Source organism: Bactrocera tryoni, unplaced genomic scaffold (genome assembly GCF_016617805.1).
Source record: "Bactrocera tryoni isolate S06 unplaced genomic scaffold, CSIRO_BtryS06_freeze2 scaffold_25, whole genome shotgun sequence".
Taxonomy (NCBI): Eukaryota; Metazoa; Arthropoda; class Insecta; order Diptera; family Tephritidae; genus Bactrocera; species Bactrocera tryoni.
This window is the reverse complement of record NW_024395977.1, coordinates 24,027,161-24,046,646: the sequence shown is the minus strand read 5'-3', so window position 1 is coordinate 24,046,646 and position 19,486 is coordinate 24,027,161. Positions and strand designations below refer to the sequence as shown.

General features: G+C 35.9%; 1 protein-coding gene across 1 annotated transcript; it reads left to right on the top strand.

Annotated features, from left to right (window-relative positions):
- Window positions 1-1,001: 1,001 nt before the first annotated feature.
- On the top strand, window positions 1,002-2,981 carry LOC120780571 (putative nuclease HARBI1). The gene is made up of 3 exons (XM_040112832.1): window positions 1,002-1,709; window positions 1,770-2,319; window positions 2,580-2,981. The coding sequence occupies exons 1-2, from the start codon at window positions 1,321-1,323 to the stop codon at window positions 2,080-2,082; spliced, it is 702 nt and encodes a 233-aa protein (XP_039968766.1). The 5' UTR covers window positions 1,002-1,320; the 3' UTR covers window positions 2,083-2,319; window positions 2,580-2,981.
- Window positions 2,982-19,486: the final 16,505 nt, after the last annotated feature.

Here is a 19,486-nt window from a genome sequence, read left to right as displayed (position 1 = left end):
GCCCTTAAACATGACGAAGAAATCAAAACTGAAATGTATATAGAGAAGCTGTGTCCAAATTCAAACAAGCAAAATTCCCTTTGGAAAGCCCAAAAGTCCATGAAGCCACCAATTGACCCCAACATGCCTATACGAGTGGGAATTTGGGCTCGAATTGACGAGGAAAAAGCAAATCACCTAGAAAAGGTAGTTCAACCTAATTTCCCAAAGAAAAAACCCTAAAAAGTCACAAGGACATGATAATACATATTACCCCAAAAATGTTAATTGAATTTCCAAATATTGCTGTAAAAGGATTTTCTTTGCTTTTTAATGCAATTCTGAGTCGCGGCTACTATCCAATTTCACGGAAAAAATCGCAGATTATGCAGATAGATAAACCTGGGAAAGACTTAACACAGCCGTCTTCATACAGACCAAATAGTCTTCTACCCTGTCTTTCTAAAATATTTGAAAAGGGTTACTATCAAAGATGTCTCCTTTCCTCCACGAAAATAATATAATATCAACGCACGAATTCGGGTTTCATGAAAAACATGGCACGTCAGAGCAAATAAATAGAATTACTAACGAAATAAGAAAAGTATTTGAGCACAGAAAGTACTGTTCAGTTATATTTCTAGACGTTGCTTTGATAAGTTGTGGCATGAAGACCTCGTATATAAGATAAAAAAAATTCTACCTTTAGAATTGTATAAAACATTGGAGTCTTATTTAAAAAATAGACAATTTATGGTAAAAGTGGGTACCACAAGGCAGTGTTTTAAGCCCTAAACATCATATATACAGCAGATCTTCCAACAGCTAATAATGTATTAACTTCAACTTTTCCGAATGACACAGCTTTAGTGAGCTGTAACAATTGCCACATTTTAGCATCAAAAATATTATAGCCCTGACAGACGAGCAAAATTAATGCGCCTTAAGCAAAGCAAATGCGAATTGAAATTTTATGGTAACAGACGGCAGACTTGTGAATTTCGACAGCTGATTGTGAAATTTGTTTATTTATTAAAAAAAGCGAAATAGAAATGGATAAAAGGAGATTATAAATGGCAATTTTGTTATTCTTAGAAAATCAAAAAGAATATAACGAAAAAACCTGTTTATTACTAAATGAGTTAAAACAAAATAGAGTGAAAGTAAAAGCAATTCTTGATTGTAACGCAAGCTTAAGAACTGGGATTACAATCGCTCAGTCACACATACGAAATGTTTGGAAATTCGTAAGTAAATAAATATTTTAATTTGGGATTGAAATAAAAAAATTTGTATTTGAAATACCGAAGTGATAAAGTTTGGGAGCACGATATTCCTGCAATGGATGTAGCAAGGTTTAAGGAAAACTTTCGCGTAGATAGAAGCACTTTCCAAAAATTGTGCGAAAAAGTAAACAATATCGGTAAAATGGATAGCAACATGCGGCGCTGTATCCCACTTGAAAAAAGAGTAGCTATTGCACTCTTTTCATTGGGTTCGGCAGCAGAATATAGAAGCGATAGTCTTGCGGATTGCATTGATGCATATCCCCCACATCCACAAGAACTAAAAATAATTGTCGAAGGGCTCAAAATGATGGGATTTCCACAATGTTTTGGTGCTGTAGATGGTTGTCACATTGAAGTTCAGCCCAAAAAAGACGAAGCCGTAGATTATTATAACTACAAAGGATGGTATTCGGTCATTTTGTTGGCAAGTTGCGATCACAGGTAAATTTGTGACTACATTGATTTTCATACACATGTGTTTATATTTTTTATTACTTGCAGATCAAAGTTTACGTACATAAATATAGGATCCACAGGACGAAACAATGATTCCTATATATTTGAGAGGAGCTCCCTTAAACATTTCCATGAGCACGCTGGTATTTTTAAACAAAATAACCAAGCAATTGAAGGCATCAATGTACCGGTGCTTCTTATTGGCGACTCAGCCTTCCGTTTATCACGTCACATGATGAAACCATACCCATATGTGGCTAATCAAACTCCAGTAGAAAAGCTCTATAACTATCGACTGTCCAAATGTCGCCGAGTGATTGCGAATGCTTTTGGTCAGCTTAAAGCGCGCTTTCGTTAAATTGGAAGAGGCTTGCAAGTAACTCCTAAAAATGTCAATATTATAATTAGAGCGTGTTGCGTTTTGCACAATTTTCTAAAGATTGAGAACGATGAAGTTTCTTCAGTTTGGATTCAAGACGCAGCAGAAGATGCAACAAGACATCAACCCAATTACATATAGATACAACAAGATTAGGAGAAAATGATTCAACAGCGACAGCAATTAGGAATGCCATCGCAATGAGTTTCCAAAACGGTACAAAACACTTTGCTTACCGCAGTAGCTATTTTGGAATACAAATACAAAATACAATATTTAGTTTAAATCCATTAATTATTACATTTTTTCTAAAATTAATATTCAGTTCAAATTCATTTTATTATTAAATTTTTTCTGAAATTAATATTAAGTTTAAATTCATTTTTATCATAATCACATTATTTACATGTTTTCTAAAATAGTTTTCATAATACCTATAAACTCTTTTGTATTACTACTTTGTTCTTCAATTGCAGTAACAACTCTCTCAGTCAATATTTTCCCGTTCTCCACCACTGTCTTCAGCAATTCGTTAGCGAAGCATTTCAATTTTGTCGAAGAATGTCTAGCGAATTGGCATCAAAATGTGAATGAACAGAAGTGTAAGATCTTCCATTTTCGCTACGACCAAAAATGTGCCCGGCAATAAAAATAAACAATATTTTAGTACCCCAAGAGAACGAAGTAACATATCTTGGTATTCACCCAGATAGAAGGCTCAAGTGGAGAAAACATATCTCTAGTAAAATTACATGTATGAAGATTAGCGCTGCAAATTTAATTTGGATTTTAAATAAAAACTCTAAACTTAGCCTAGAAAACAAAGGGCATTCTCTTGCTCTTGAAAGATTGCACGGTGCAAAAACCCTATACCGAAATATGCAAGGCCAAGAGAGCACCCATTCTAGTAATAATAGATTGTCAAAAAAGTCTTGCGGTATTTTCGCTAGTTGGCGCTGAAAGCGCGTAGTTCTAGTTTTATTCGTCGCATTCGGGCCATGCTATACCTTTTTGGAAAGCTCATTTCACGCGCTAACACGTGTTCAATTGATTGTCGTTTCTTTTAAGTCGTTCGTGAGTTATAGCGTCGCAAACATTGAACAAAATACAGAGAAAATACGGCATATTTTACAGTACTACTACGATAAAGGCAAAAATGCTTCTCAAGCCGCCAATAAAATTTGTGCAGTTTATGGACCCGATACAGTTTCCATTTCCACCGCTCAACGATGGTTTCAACGTTGTCGTTCTTTTGTAGAGGTGGTCGAAGATGCGCCACGCTCCTGAAGGCCTGTCGTCGAAAATTGCGATAAAATCGCTGAATTATTCGAAAGAGACCGGCATAGTAGCAGCCGTAGCATTGGTCAAGAGCTGGGCATGAGTCATCAAAAATTCATTTCAATTTCAATAAAAAAAAATTCAATAAAAATATGGCAAGACTTTTTTGACAAGCCATTATATGACTGATTGGTCAATTTATTGAGAATGACTATTATGAATTAGCGCACCTTCTGCATTCATTGTTAACAAAAAAACGGTAAGAAATTTTTGTAGTTTAAGTAGAAATTATAAAATCTATTTAAAACTTACCTTTCTCAACAATTTAACGGCGAAATATATCTTTATGTAAAATGACAGCTAAACCAGGTTTGCAATTATCTTTTAAGTTTCATTGCACAAAAATAAACATGGGTTTTGTCTGACATATTTTACAGCGGGTGTTTATTGTTGTTCCGTTGCATCAAGAGGAAAATTCTACAAATCGTGCAAGGGTTTTGTAAGTGCTAGAGAATCACTCTAGTGATTTTATATAATGCGGTCTTTTTAAATAGATTTAATATTTCATAACTTATTGTTACGCCTTAAAAAGAGCAGATCAAATAATTAAAATAATATTGAAAACAAAAATGGAAAAGTCACTAGGATTTCATAAAAAAAATTTAACACAAAATTAGTAAACCATTTATTTATTTTTTTTGCATTTATTGTCCTTAACGGCACAGCTTATTGTTTTAGATAATATACAAATGCGTCATAAAAAATACAGTGAAAGCAAATGTAACAGGTTTTTTTCATTTCTATAATTTGACTTGGCAAGTAGCTGTTGTCCTACTATTTCATATACACAGCAGTATATATGTATGTATTTATGATATCCCTATGTACCTTTGATCGCAAATTCGGTTTATAAACTTTCCCAATATGTTGTAATGAATATAGAGGCTTGTTCAAGTATTACGTTACTACAATGAAGTGCTGGCTATTTGCTTTCATTTTGGATGGCATTGGGGGTAAGGTGGTCTAGATGATGATGACGTTATTCCAAGTTAAGATTTACGAAGCATTAATCAAAATATAAAACAGCATTTTTGGGTTTGAAGCGCACCTATGAGAACTGCCAACGCCGCGATGTCAAAATCCTGCCTCTATCAAAAAACGCACGTCAACAAACACAAAGAAGGTTTGACGTCGAGAAGCTGCAATCACACAACAGCCGAACGATTTTTTACTCGACTTGCACTCCCACTCCTCTCCTTTCTTCTGAGAGCACTCGTCAGCAACTCAGTATAAGGGAACTGTGGGACCGCATTTTAAGCTTCTTACATACAGCTACAAATGAATACATTGGTTTTCGGAAACGACACAAGAACAGCTGGTACGATGAGGAGTGCCATGTCGAAGGGAAGAGAAAACAGACTGCTTAACTCGCAACGTTACGATTGACTACAACACGTGCGGGATAAGATAGATACCAAGAGTTGAAGAGGGAAGCGAGTCGTATTTGCAGTCAGAAAAAGAAAGAGGCCAAAATGCTTGAGTATAAAGAGCTTGACAAGCTGATCGACAGGTAGAAAATTCTACGAAAAAATGCGGTGGCTAACAGAAGGTTTCAATACCGGAGCATACTCTTGTAGAACCCCTAAAGATGATCTAGTGAGCAATGCACAGAGCATATTAAAATTATGGAAGGAACACTTCTCCAGCCTGCTGAATGGCAGTGAAAGTATAACGCCACGGGAAAGCCGAACCCAAATTCCCAATCGATGACATAGTAGCAGACGTTCCATTGCCCGACCACGAAGAAGTTCGAATAGCAATTACCCGCCTGAAGAACAACAAAGCGGCGGGGGCCGATGGATTGCGGGCCGAGCTATTTAAACACGGCGGCAAAGAACTGATGGGCACACATCAGCTTATTTGTAAAATGTGGTCTGACAAAAGCATGCCCATCTATTGGAATTTAAGTGTTCTCTGCCCAATCCACAAAAAGGGAGACCCCACAATCTGCGTCAACTACTGTGGGATAAGCGTCCTCAACATCGCACATAAGGTTATATCGAGCGTATTGTGTGAAAGATTAGAGCTCATTGTCAACAAACTGATTGGACCTTATCAGTGTGGCTTTAGACTTTGCAAATCAATAACAGACCAGATATTCACCCTACGCTAAATCTTAGAAACGTCCCGTGAAAGGAGAATCGACACACACCACCTGTTCGTCGATTTCAAAGCTGCTTTCGACAGCACGAAAAGAAGCTGACTTTATGCCGCGATGTCTGAATTTGGTATCCTAATACGGCTGTGTGAAATGACGATGAGCAACACCAAAAGTTCCGTCAGCTGCTGGAGAAAATAATTGGAACTGCAGAACTAAATAGAGAAGGTCCCATCTTCTATAAGAGTTTATTATTGGCCTCAACACCCGCGACAGTCAAACAATTAAAATATAGAACTTTATTGAAATACATTATATTAAAATATGACAGTTTATGCATTTTTTTTAATAAAACGTTCTCAAACACTGCGTACTCGCCATTTTACGTTGTTCACTCGCTGACGGTTGCTTTTTGACTGTGCCCTTTTGGTTGCTGCCACTTGCTTCATTTCATCTGACACTTGTTGGGCAACAAAGTTGCCATCGCTTACAGTCGGCTTTCCTGACTCAATGTGGCGCCCTCGCCCATGGTGCTCTCATCTTTGTCGTCTGGATCATCTGGTGGTATCATGCACCAAGTTTTAAGTTGATCTGATGCAAATACGGCTTTGTATTGACGTTGTGTTCGTTCGGCATAAGGTAAGTCTTCAATTACAAAACGATCCTTTGGCAGGACTTTGGTGATAATGAACGGTCCTCTGAATCGTGGTTCTAATTTTCGTGATGCACCGGAGCTTATTGGTTCGTTTGTAGTCAATACGAGATCACCTTCGTTGTACGTCTTCGGTTGATTATGCTTTGCGTCGTATAGCTTCTTGGCTTGTGCTCTTACGTCGTTTATTCGTTGAGCGGTGTCGACTCGTAGTTGTTGTAGGTTGGTGTCGTTTATCAGGTCAGCATCATCGTCTTGAAGTGCCTGGATATGTTGATTCTGCAGGATGTCTCGTGGCACGTACCCATGAATTAGTAGGAATGGTGTATAACCTGTGGTTTTATTCGGGATGGTATTAATGCTCGATTGTATTTGACCTGATTTGTCGTCCCATAGCCCTTCGTCATCAGTAGAAGGTAATAGCATTGATAGGATGACGCGGTTAGCTCGTTCAGCGTGTACGTTAGCGCGTGGCGTCCGCACTGCGTTGAGAATATGTTTGACGTTGTTTTCATTGCAAAACTTTTGGAACGCATTTGAAGTGAAGGCCGTTCCTCGGTCGGATATGATACGTTCAGGCATTCCCAGATAGCTTGTGATCACTAGCAATACCGGGATTACATGGTTTGTTGCGGTACTCTTGACTGCTCGTAGGAATGTGAATTTGGTAAATGAATCTACAATTACCAATACATGCTCGTTGCGTTTTGAACTTTTTGGGAACGGACCCAAATGATCAATATGTATTGTCGTAAACGGTATTGGTTTAACGTTATCGTAGTGATATCGACCCTCATGTCGTCCGCCAGGGGTTTTATTTAAAGCAGAACCCACACTTGAGTTGATGTAGCTCTTTACGTAATTGCGCATTCGAGGAAACAAGAAGAGATTGAGAATTCGTTTTATTGTTTAGTCAACCCCCATATGACCTACCTTATCGTGGCATTCATGGAGTATTTGGAACCTTAACTGCTTCGGAACAACCCATGGTAGTCTGTTGTCGTATTTTCGATATAAGCGTCCCAGTTCAACAACGTAGTTGGGATATTCTGGTTTCACCTCATTCTGTATTTCGTTAACGATGTTTCTTATTTTCTCGTCTTGGAGCTGAACACAAAACAACCAATCTGCCTTGTCGATAATTATCTTGAAGATTTTGAGATCAGCGGTATCTACTTCGAGTGCCTCTTCGTAAGGTGTACGGCTCAACGCATCGACATGGGCCATACGAGCTCCTGGTCGATGTTGAATTTCAATGTCGAATTCTTGAATTCTCAACCCCCATCGGGCAATGCGGTATGGTATGAGCTCTCGTTTCTCCATCGTTGTTCGTAAAGCGTTGCAATCGGTGATAACTTTGATCTTCTTTCCGTATACGTAGTATTTGAATCTTTTCAATGATTCCACAATCGCTAATGCTTCGAGTTCATAGCTATGGAAACGTTTTTCGTTGTCTGTAGTAGAGCGACTGAAGTATGAGATCGGGTGCAGTTGTCCATTCTCGACTTGCAACAAAACGCTTGCAAGGCCGATAGAGCTTGCGTCTGTATGTAGTTCGTGTTCGGCTTCGATGCGGTAGCTGACCATGGTTGGTTTCGATGATAATGCGGTTTTGACTTCGTTGATGCTGACTTTTGCTGTTGTCCACATGCGAATGCGGTGTCATTGCGTAGCAATTTGCGTAATGGCTCAGAAATAATGGAATAACCAGCGACGAAATTTCGGAAGCAGGCACTGAGACCTAAGAATTTGCGTACTTCAGTGACATTCCTCGGCTGTGGAAAGTTACGATAGCGTTGGTTTTGACGTTGCCCGGACTGATGCCTTCAGGAGTTAGCTGATACCCCAAAAATGTTATTGTTTGCTTGAACAACTCACATTTAACGTTCAATGTGAGTCCACAGGTGCGTAGTACTTGGAGTATACGATAAAGCTTTGTATACATTTCTTCGAAAGAATTGCTGCCAATTAGGATGTCATCCATATAATGCAGCATGTCGCCCGTCTCCACTCGTCTTCGGATTTCTGCCAAGAGTCTATTAAACACAGCTGGTGCATTCTTTAGACCAAACGGCACCGTTGTGATAAAAGCAGTGTATTTCCGACTATCGGGTGCCATTTCGATCTAATAGTAGCCATAGGAGTGAGGAAAAGTATCGGAAACGTTTTGCTTCATGTAGCCGTTCTTCAATATTTGGGACTGGAAAAGTTTCTTTCTTTGTCATCTTATTAATTCGTCGGTAATCGACACATAACCGATCACTTTCATTCTGCTTCTTGACTAAGACCACTTGCGTATTCGGATGTCGATTTCGTGATAATATCACGTTCAAGTAATTCTTCAATCATTTTATTGACAATATCACGCTTCGGTTCTGGGATACGATAAGGGGCTTGAAATATGGTGTGATTACTCTCAAGTTCGATGCTAGCTTGAACTACGTCAGTTTTGCCAATATCTTTCAGCCCACTGGAGAAAACATCGGCATAGTTTGCATTTTATTTCGTTCTGCTTCATTTCCTGCTGCAGTTGTGCCACCGTTGATATCTCGGATGACTCCTCCGTAACGTTGATTTCTTGGATGTCCACTAGGGTGGATCGATTCCGGACTTTTTCGATTCGGGATTTCTAATAGTGCGGAAAAGTTGCCTTAGTACTTCCTGATTCCAATGCAACTTTTTGTTTTGAGATCGGATTGCATCTTCAACCCCAACTCCGGCCTTGAAATTTCGGAAATTCGCCTAAAATCGTGAAATTGTCTACCTAGCGCCTGAAATACGCATCTCATGGCAAAATGTATAAATCAAAAGTCACCTCATTTGCTACCGAAATGGTATGTGATCATGGCCGTAGGACGAACTGTTCCCGAGATACGAGCGAAAATGCGGCGCACCACAGGGCAAGATGAAAATCGGCTTGCGGCCACACTTCTTGACGTTGATTTCGCTGAGTGCTATCACTCACATTCATTCACCTACGCCAAAGGACACGTTCGGATAGGTCTCCACACAAATATTTTTTCATCGAGTTCCTTCATTCTTGTCGGTGATTTTGCCGAGTTCTATCACATAGTACATTCATTTCCCTGCGCCATACGACACGTTCGGACTGGTCTCCACATAAATATTTTTTCATCGAGTGCCTTCACTCTTGTCGTTGATTTCGCCGAGTGCTATCACTTATATTCTCTCAACAGAACACAGAACTCAAATTGTCTGTATCTAAATTTAAATTTTAGAAAAATTTTAATTTTTGAAAATTTGACAATTTTGTTTAAATAAATAAGAAAAATATAAAAAAATCGGCCCACTCCGGGATTAGTAGGTATAGTTGTCAAATTCATTGCAGTTTTTTATGAGGAAAAAAAGGCGAACTTTAAAAAAATGGCGAACTTCCCAAAAATGACGATTTTACTTACAAAAACCGATTATTTTATATAATTGATCGTGTTAAATTTTTTTCGTGTATTTTTTCGAAAGGTTCATTCAAATACAAAAATCAAAAAAAAATGGTCCCCAAAAGTCAATTTCTACAAAAGTTATCGATATTTGAAAATAAAAAAGCCTTTTTTTGGAAAAATTCAAAATTTTTTTGAATGGGGTATGGAATACCCCATATATAGTGATATTTATAAATATGCCTGGCTTTCCGTAAATATTTTACTCGTTTTGTTGGGTATATTCGAATATTAAAAGGTGGACAAGCTCATGAAATTAAAAAAACATTATTATAACAACAACTAATAAAATCTGATAAGTATGGAGAACGGAACCGTGCCACTTATGGAATGGTAGAGATTGTGAAAGGCTTGGGAGTTTTGTCATTAAAAAAAATTCGATATAATGTCGAAATAACGATATTTATACAAAATAAAAATTAAAAGTCACAGGAAGCAACACGGTAGATACATCAAAAAATACTTCAAATAATTTACGCAATTTATTTCAAACAAAATTTCCACATTTTGTAGATGCGCCATCTTTGGCTATAATAATGGGACGTATATTCTATCGAACATTCATGGACAGGTCTACCAAGTCTCCAAAAAATGGCCGCTCGAATCATATGTTTACTCTTTTACCGATCAAAAGGATTTAGTGCCATATTTACCCAATATAATTCCTGGTCTAAAGATGTCTCTGCTTGATCCCGTGCCGGAGGATATTTCTGCCAGAGCATTAAGAGCTATGGTTCGTGGAATATGTAAATATTAATTTGAAGATCTACTACCAGGTCTGATGCAAACTTTACATCAGAATCTAGTAGTATCGATCACAGTGGGGTTGCTGAAGGTCTTGCCGAAGTTGTTGGTGGGTTAGGAGTACAAAAGTTGCATCAATTAATGCCTGATATTTATTATAAAAACTGTGGAAAGAACAGACATTGCTTATATATATATGCCAAGGCCTTTCCCTAATGATTTTACTCCTTATATTTCCCAAATAATTAGAAAATGACTACAGAAACAGAAAGTGAACAGAGGTCTGAATGCGGTGACCGCAATTATTGTACACTTAGTCAATACTTCTTGCTTCTGCGACTGAACACTGCATTGACTGATACGCGTGATGCGAAAGAGAAAGAAGTGGATGAAAGAACACCAGCGCAAAGCGAGGAGTGCGCATAACATATTGACTTCGGCAAAGAAGTGTTTCAAGTGTTAGGCACGAAACAAGCAGACACTTTGTTTGACTTGTTGCCGAAGGCATAAGACACTGCGTTTAGCTTATTGCCGAAGGCATGACACTTTATTTGACTACCAACAACATGCTTTTGGCGCTAACAGAGGAACGCAATTGAACGATGGTTGCATATGCTACATAATTACATATTTACCTATTAACTAGAAAAAAATACAATTTGCAGTCTTGTACTTTTGTCTTTTATTTATTATTCAATATGTGGTGCGTTTATAATTTTCAACGGAGTGTTGACATATCAATTATTTGTTGAAATTTTTATAATAGGAATGTAAAAATAATAAACTATCGACTGCATTTGGCGCTAGACGGCTTCGCTTCTCAGTTATAATATTGCCAGCCATTGAAAAAGCTCGTTCAGCCGCTGCACTGCTAGCAGGAGTTGAATGAATTTGAAAAGCTAATTTTGATAAACGAGGATAGTTTTTGGAATTATTTGTCCACCATTCAAATAAGTCAAAATCTCCCGTAATTTTAACTTTTTCCTGGCTATACCGTTCCACTTCTTCGTCAGGAGTTTCTGATGCTGTCGGTGCTGAGTCTTCTAACAAACTTGGTAGAAAGAACTGAATATCTTGATTGGGATAGGGTGATGGAGTCGTTCTAGTTGCTGTTGAAAAACTTGCTAAGTTATTAGATGAATTTCGCGAAACTGGCGCAGACAACTGTGAACCAGGGCTTTAAGTAGTAATATTAGCCAGTGGTATTGATTGGAAAGAATCTGCTGCAGTACATTCTAATTCTTGAATGCGACATAAGCAAACAATTTTAATATCGCGGAGATCGTTACATTGCATATTTACAGCTGGCGTATATAAAAAGAATGCAGCCTTATGCCACAAAGTCAAATTCTTCACCCAAATATCGTCTACATTTTGAATTATTTTTTCTTTCAAAACAGAAATAGCGCCAATATCTTCGATATTAGGTTTACAGAGGTCTTGAATTTTATAAATCGAAGGTAAAACAAAACAAAAAGGGTGAGCTGCAAGTTTGCAACTTTTTGAAAATAATTTCAATGTTCTTACACAATTCAAGTAAGACTTTCAGTGTCGAAATATTTATGTGTAAAAAGCGCTGCCTTCCTTCTTTCTCACTTAGCAATTCATTTATAATAAACCCGTTATCAACGATTGATTTTATCATGGCGTAATTGAACCACCAATTGCTGATAATATGCTGTAAAAAAAATTAATTTTATTTAAAGAAAAACAAAAGTTAGGGTAGTTTGAAATTCCTGGAATTAGTCCCTTTTTCCAATTTATGAAAATAAAGACACAAATATTAAAGAATATTAGCATTTATTATATTAATAACATAGAAAAGATATTGTATTAATCCTCATCTATATCAGCAGTATCCAATGTGGTTGTGGGAAAAGACAAAATCAAATCATAAAACGTCTTATACTCTTCATTAATATATGGTATGATTTTTCGCACATCATTCATCTTTTTTTCGTTTATGGGTAGTTTTGACCGGTATGCTTTTACGTCAGGTATTTTAGGAGTAGTTGTTGATTTTCGGAGCAAAAACTATGTCTTTACAAATCCGTCAATGAATTTGGAACAGGTTAAGTAACCTTTATTACAACTATTGTACTCAAAATATTTATATTTTGATATTTTAAAAGTTGTACTTTTATCTATTGACTTGCAGGTTTTCTTGTAGAACGGCTGCCATGTTGTTTTAAAATTCAATATGTTCTCTTTATTAATGGCTTCAACCAAAAATCCCTTACTTTTAGCTTCTGAAATCAAGTTGTTGTACTGAGCTGGGACGTATATTCTATCTTTTCTTCTAATAAGTCTCTTGGCTGTTCCAAAATTACGATTACATTGCAAAAAGGAATGTCCTCGCACCGGAAAGTATTGATATATTTTATCAAAACGATTGATTGATACGAGGGTCAAAAAAAAACCTTATGAGTATGTTGTTCCTATTTTGCCCTCCGCAAGCATCGCTAAAAACGTGTAGTTCTTTGATTTTAGGATCCATTTTCTGTATCATCATCCATAATAAACTACAAACTTCATCCGGACCTCGTTTAGCTTCTCCTTCATGATAAGTATAGAAATGTGCCTCGTTTGTTTTTAAATCGTGAAGGCAAAACACGTACAACCATAGTTTTCTTAAGTAAAACATTTCTTGAACAGGAATCTTTGGCAAAGGTAGGTTCTGCATATATTCAAAAACTATAGCGCCTACATCGTCTCTCTCATTGCATGAAGTCAATATATCTTTTTGTTTATTATGAAACTTTTTCGCTCGTTTCACATGTACCATTTTCTCAGCCACAGCTACTCTCTTTGCATTATCATTAAGTGAAGTACTTTTTATTTTGGATTCTAGCTCTTCACAGACAGAGCAAACGTCGACTTGTGGCCGCTCAAATCTATAGTCGAAATTTTGTTTAAAATATCTCCAATAGTAATCATATTTCACAACATCTTTATATTGGGGGTAGACTTTGGAAAAAAGTTCAAACATTATTTTGACATTGAGGCTAGCCTCTAAATAATAAAGCTCTCTGTTGCTGTAATGTGATAGTTTTAGGGGAAATGATCGTATGTGTTGATCGATCGCAACATTCGTTTCATTTGGTAAGCTATTTCCTCGATTACGATGTTTACCACGCTGATCTTCAGGGGGTTTACCTTCGGCGATAAGACGAGTCAATCGGAATATATGTTTATTTTTCTCAGCGTATAATATGGAGAATGCTTCACGACATACTTTTATCTTTTCAGTATTTTTCATGGCAAAGAAATGAAAGCTACTCTCACGGTTTTTTTTATTCTCATTGTCCGATTGGCGGCGGCGGGCTATATTCGAGCGTTCAATAAGGCTCATAAGATACGTGTCTTGCTCATTTTTGGGTCGTCCATTATTAACTGTATCCATTATTGCTTGTCTATCTATATTACTGAACTGATGAGTGCACTTTTTTTTGCATTTACAATCAGTTTCTTTATTGCTTTTTTCCTCTACTAACCTCCCTGTGCTTGTACTTGTGTACGATTGACCCAATAGACGCTGTGTTTTTTGTATTTTCTTTTTATAAAGATGATAATTACGTACCCCTCTTTTCTTCTTTTTTGGAATGTTAATCTCATCATCAGATGATTGGTTCTCAGTTGACATTGTTCTTCCTTCTTTTAAACCTCTCATGCCCAAATTAAAATGGGTGGAGCTAAAACATTTTTTAGGACAGATATATGTTAGTCTTAACTCAAGTATGAAGTGATAAAAATTTCAAAGTCCTTAGTGTCCTGGTTCGTTAGTTACAGGATGTTGCCTGTAGACAACAGCACTTTTACAAAATTATTTTAAACAAACTAAGCACTTTTCCAATGATTTATTTTTAACTTTATTACCTTTATTTATTTATTTATGGAACACCCTTGGTTTTACAATAAAACAGCTATTTTAGTCTTTTTAAACATTTTATGCGTAAACGCCTGTTTTTGCGATATTGACAATTTCACTCTACAAAAAACGCCTACTGAATGAACACTTGCATAGCTTACGATAGAACAATTCAATGTAAGCTTACACAATACACCAGACTACATAATGCAAAAAACCGCGCGTCAAAAAAATTTAGATAACGGGACTTAGAAGCATATATAATATGTAAATGTTGCTTATAAGCAACATCGGGAATGAAAGGGTTAAATAATCACAACAACGCGCACCAAAAACGTTTGTATTCAATGTCAAGTGTCAACTAAATAACTGGTAAACAAAAAAAAAAATCGGGATGATCTAAGCAGCTGGCTAACCAGCCAATCAAATTCAGTTATTACTAACGGTTTAAGTGAATAAAAATGTCAAATTAAAATGACCTTTAATTGTATGACAAAAGGTCGTTAGTTGGAAGAAAGAAATAAATCCATGATTTATTCCCTTCTTCCAACTTACATTTTTTTGGCCGCTATTATTACAATGGCTTTTGACCTTTTTATTTCTTTTTTCAACCTAACGCGTAGTTTTACGATTGAAAAGAGCTAATATGAGTAAAAATCTATTTCGTCAAAAACGGCTTTTATTCCCTTCTTCCAATTGGTGGTTCAATTGGAATTCCACCGGGTTGGGCATGGACTTTTGAGAGAAGTTGTAATCCTGTTCTGCAAATTTGCTTTTTTAAAATATTTTACGAGTGTCTTGCACGACTCTAATATTTCAGTGAGCTCAGTAGTTTCTTCAAATGATTTATCTAACACATTTGCTAATAAATAGCTACTACAACTAATGCGTGTGTAGTTCTCCGATGCTTTAACCATATTCAAACCTCTATCTGTTACGAATTTTATAGCATTCATATTTTGCACACCGAACTGACTAAACATTATTTTTAACTGCTTTAAAATATTGTCACCGGTTGATCTCTCAAAATCCATTGATTTCAATCCTAAAGTGACATCAACAAGTTTAAAATCGTGGTGATAGTGCAACGTGACTCCTAAAAAATTTATTTTTACATAGTTGTCAGACCACATGTCTAGTGTAACAGAAGCACATCCACTTTTTACAACGTCGTTTATTTCACTCTTAATCGTTTCCTTTATTTCATCTGCTGACTTTTGTACCTTGCGCGAAACTGTTGTTGAATCTGGCAGCAAGACTTTTATGTCTACATTTTCCCCATAGGATGCACCTATCTTTACTACCTACAATCTTCAGTAACCCATTCTGCGCATGCATGAATAGCTTTTTTTTGTCTTCTTCTGTTACAGTTTTTAAAACTGCTGCATGTTTGATGGCTTGGCTACAAGGATGCCGATTCAGGTTAGATGTGTAATTTTTATTACATTTAAGAACTTTGCGGCATTTGCGGTAGTATACCATCCCTTCTACTCTGGTACCATCTGTTTTCAAAACCTCTGACAATATATTCCAAATGAAACTTCTTCCTTTATGTTGCAGTGATAAGGTGTAAACATCATTCACAATTTGTTCAGTGATAAAAGCTTGTGTATCGGACATTATATAAAATCTATAGAAAAACACATATCCATACATAAAATAACTCATTTATTTCGTAAACACATACATACATACAATATACACTACAGAATAATATCATTATATTACTTACTGCTTATTAAGCTACAAAGTTATATTAAACAAAAGTGCCAAGTTTTCAATTCCGTGTAAAGAAACCGAGCGCAACAGAATAACTGAAATTATGAAATAAGCGTGCCAGTCAAGTGTCGTTGACAATAAGCTAAACGCAGTGTCTTATGCCTTCGGCAACAAGTCAAACAAAGTGTTTGCTTGTCTCGTGCGTAACACTTGAAACACTTCTTTGCCGAAGTCAATATGTACATACATATATGCAGGCTTAAATTGATCGTCACATGCGGCGGTGGTGTGCGCTTGCACTGCATGCTTTGCGCTGGCGTTCAGTCATCCACTTCTTTTAATGTAAGTAGGCTTAAAGTCAGAGAAACAGCAGCGCATGCCGGTCTCTGCAAGTGAAGAGGATAATTTTGGAACCGAATAGTCTCATACTGCTATAATAAGATTTTTAGGCGAAGAGAGGCGAAACAGAGGTCTTTCAGGCCTTTATATGGGCCGGAGTGACATCCCTGCCAACCACGGCTAACCATTTTTCTCAAATATTTTAATACAATTACTCATTTTTTCTCTGTGTACTAACACCAACGCACATTTTTTATTTTTTGTTTACCTAAATACGATGAAAAAAAGTTTCTTTCATTTCTTGATTTATTTGAAGGAGTGCGAAGGAGAAAACATAATTGTCAATAGTGGCAAAAGAAAATCCGTAAAAAGGTAATAAAAAAACGATTGAAGGACGCTGTCATTCGTGCTCGTATAACAAGAAGTTAAATAAGTGAATTTTATGTGATTTTTTTTTTAATAATTTGCAAATAATTACTTCATTCGTTTCTATAGCATCGGAAATCCGAATGAATTGGAAATAGCAGCAGCAGCAATATCAACAGAAGCAGCAAATATCAAGTAAGTAAGTATGTGAAAAAAGAGTGTGTTGTTTGAAATTGGACTGCACAGTCCAATATAATATGCAAAAATAAATACATTTGTACATATGTATGTATTTTGTGCGTTTAAGGCCGCCTGCACAATCTAATATATGTAATATGTGAAAACAAATGTTTGTTTTCTTTCAGATTTTATTATTGTTTTTATTTAATTATTTTTTCTTTTCAGATTTTATCACTATTTTTATTTAATCTTAGCTTTCAGAGTAAATTCTATTTGTATTTAATATAGTTTATTTTTTCAGATAATATTAATCTTTTCTTTCAGATATTATTATCATTTTATACAATTAATCCTTCTTTTTTTTAGATATTACAAATTCAATGTAATTATTATTTTTTTAGGTATTGATAACCTTTATTTTGTTTCAATCTTTTTTCAGATATTTTTTCTTTTATTTTCAGGTATCAATAATGTTTTCCTTAATAAATCTTTTTTCAGATATTAATTATTTTTTTAAATTAAATATATTTTTATTTATATAAAATATAATACATTTTATGTGAATATGTAAAAAATAAAATAAAATAAAAATTTTAAAAATTAAAAAGTTTTGTTTGAAATTTTAAGAAATTTTAAAAGTAGGAATCAAAAAATGCAACAATGAACAGAGATGTATGATCACATGTATCGAACGTGTGAGGGGAAAAGTTGTTAGAATCTTCACGCAGCCTATGGCAATCTAACCACTTTTACTACTACTTTACTACCTACTATTTCACTGGTTTTTTAACCGCTCGTGGTTGGCAGGGATGTTGTAGTAACAAACACATCATGCACACTAAGAGAAATCTTTCTTACATATTTAGTTTACATTTAGGATGTTTGGAAAGCACTAGCTATGATAAACGTCAAGTTGCTGCGCTAACGTTAAGAGATTTGGTAAAAAAATTAGGAGAGGGAGTACTGCTCGAAATAATACCAATATTAGAGAAAGGATCTAATTCAGAACATCCAGATCAACGCCACGGAGTCTGCATTGGCATATCGGAAATAGTGATCTTAACTCTAGTTCGAACAGTAAGAACCCCAACTATCTTCCCAAAATTCTTGATACTTTACTACATGCGCTTTCCGATGCACAAGGTACTGCCTATGAGTACCAAGAATTATGTTATCGTCAAGCAGTAATACAGTCAGTTACAGACGAAATCGGCGTTCGAATAATTGTCGACATTCTAATTATGTCTGCAAAACAAAATACATCCAACACTTTTTTTACATGGTAGATACGTTCCTCAGAAATCCGTGTAAAAAAGAGGCGTTTCCTGTAGTAAAATGGGGATACGTTCCATGTCATCTGAAAACCGTGTAAGATGAAATATAGAACTTCGAAAAACCGCGTAAAAAATGTTGTAAACTATAAAATTTCAGATATGCATACAAATTGTATGTTCATATGTCATTTTATTGAACATTAAAACTTAAAATACATACATAATTCATACAGGTGAAAAATTAAGAACAGAAAAATTATAATAGAAATAAGGAAAAAATATTTACATAGCTATATAATTATTTGTCACCACTTGATAACAAGCGCAATTGCTTGCGACGAACTGGACTAACGTCTGTATCATCGCTGGAGATATCCATTTCAGTAATATAAATATCATACGAACAAAATGTGTAGGTAAGAGTTATCGAATAAGTGGATTTCCCAGTTAAGTACTACTATGTATGTTCATTTCAGTAATGGTGCTAAGTGTGGTAAAAATAAACATAATTACAAGACAGTGATTTTGAAACCGTACTAGATTATAAGTTTTTTACAAAAAAAAAAATTGTTTGTTATTTTGTATCGACAATATCACGTTCAAAGTTAATAGCGCCATCTACCGTAAGAATATGTAATACTTTTATATATATATGATGTAGTTTGCTTCTATTATAAATGAATTCAGTTCTTGTCTGTGATTCACGTGTTTCATTTGATTTTAGATTATAGGCCCAGACATTAATTAGTTTTTCTCGCAATTTTTTCTTGGACATTCTAGCAGAAATAGACCTTGCATATAAAAAAAATAGTAATTAACGCTGTGACTGTGAAAATGACGACGAACTATCTTGTCAGTGTGCCTAAACTGAAAGGGCGTGAAAATTACAGTGAGTGGGCTTTCGCGGCTGAGAATTTCTTAGTGCTGGAAGGAATGTCTGATTGTATCAAGTTGGAGACTATACCAGCGGAAACAGGAGCAGCAAGTGACGCGAAAACCAGAGCAAAGTTAATTTTGACAATAGATTCATCATTATACGTGCACATTAAAAGTATACAAACGACCTATGAACTGTGGAAGAAATTGAAGAACCTATTTGATGACTCAGGATTCACGAGGAGAATCAGTTTACTGACTCGAAAATAGTGTTTCAATGACTGCGTACGTGACACAAATCATCGAAACTAGCTAAAAATTAAGTGGAACGGGTTTAAACATTAATGATGAGTGGGTGGCATCGCTTTTGTTAGCGGGATTAACAGAAAAATATTCACCGACGATCATGGCGATCGAGCATTGTGGCATACCATTGACAGCAGACGCTATTAAAACCAAGTTGTTGGACAT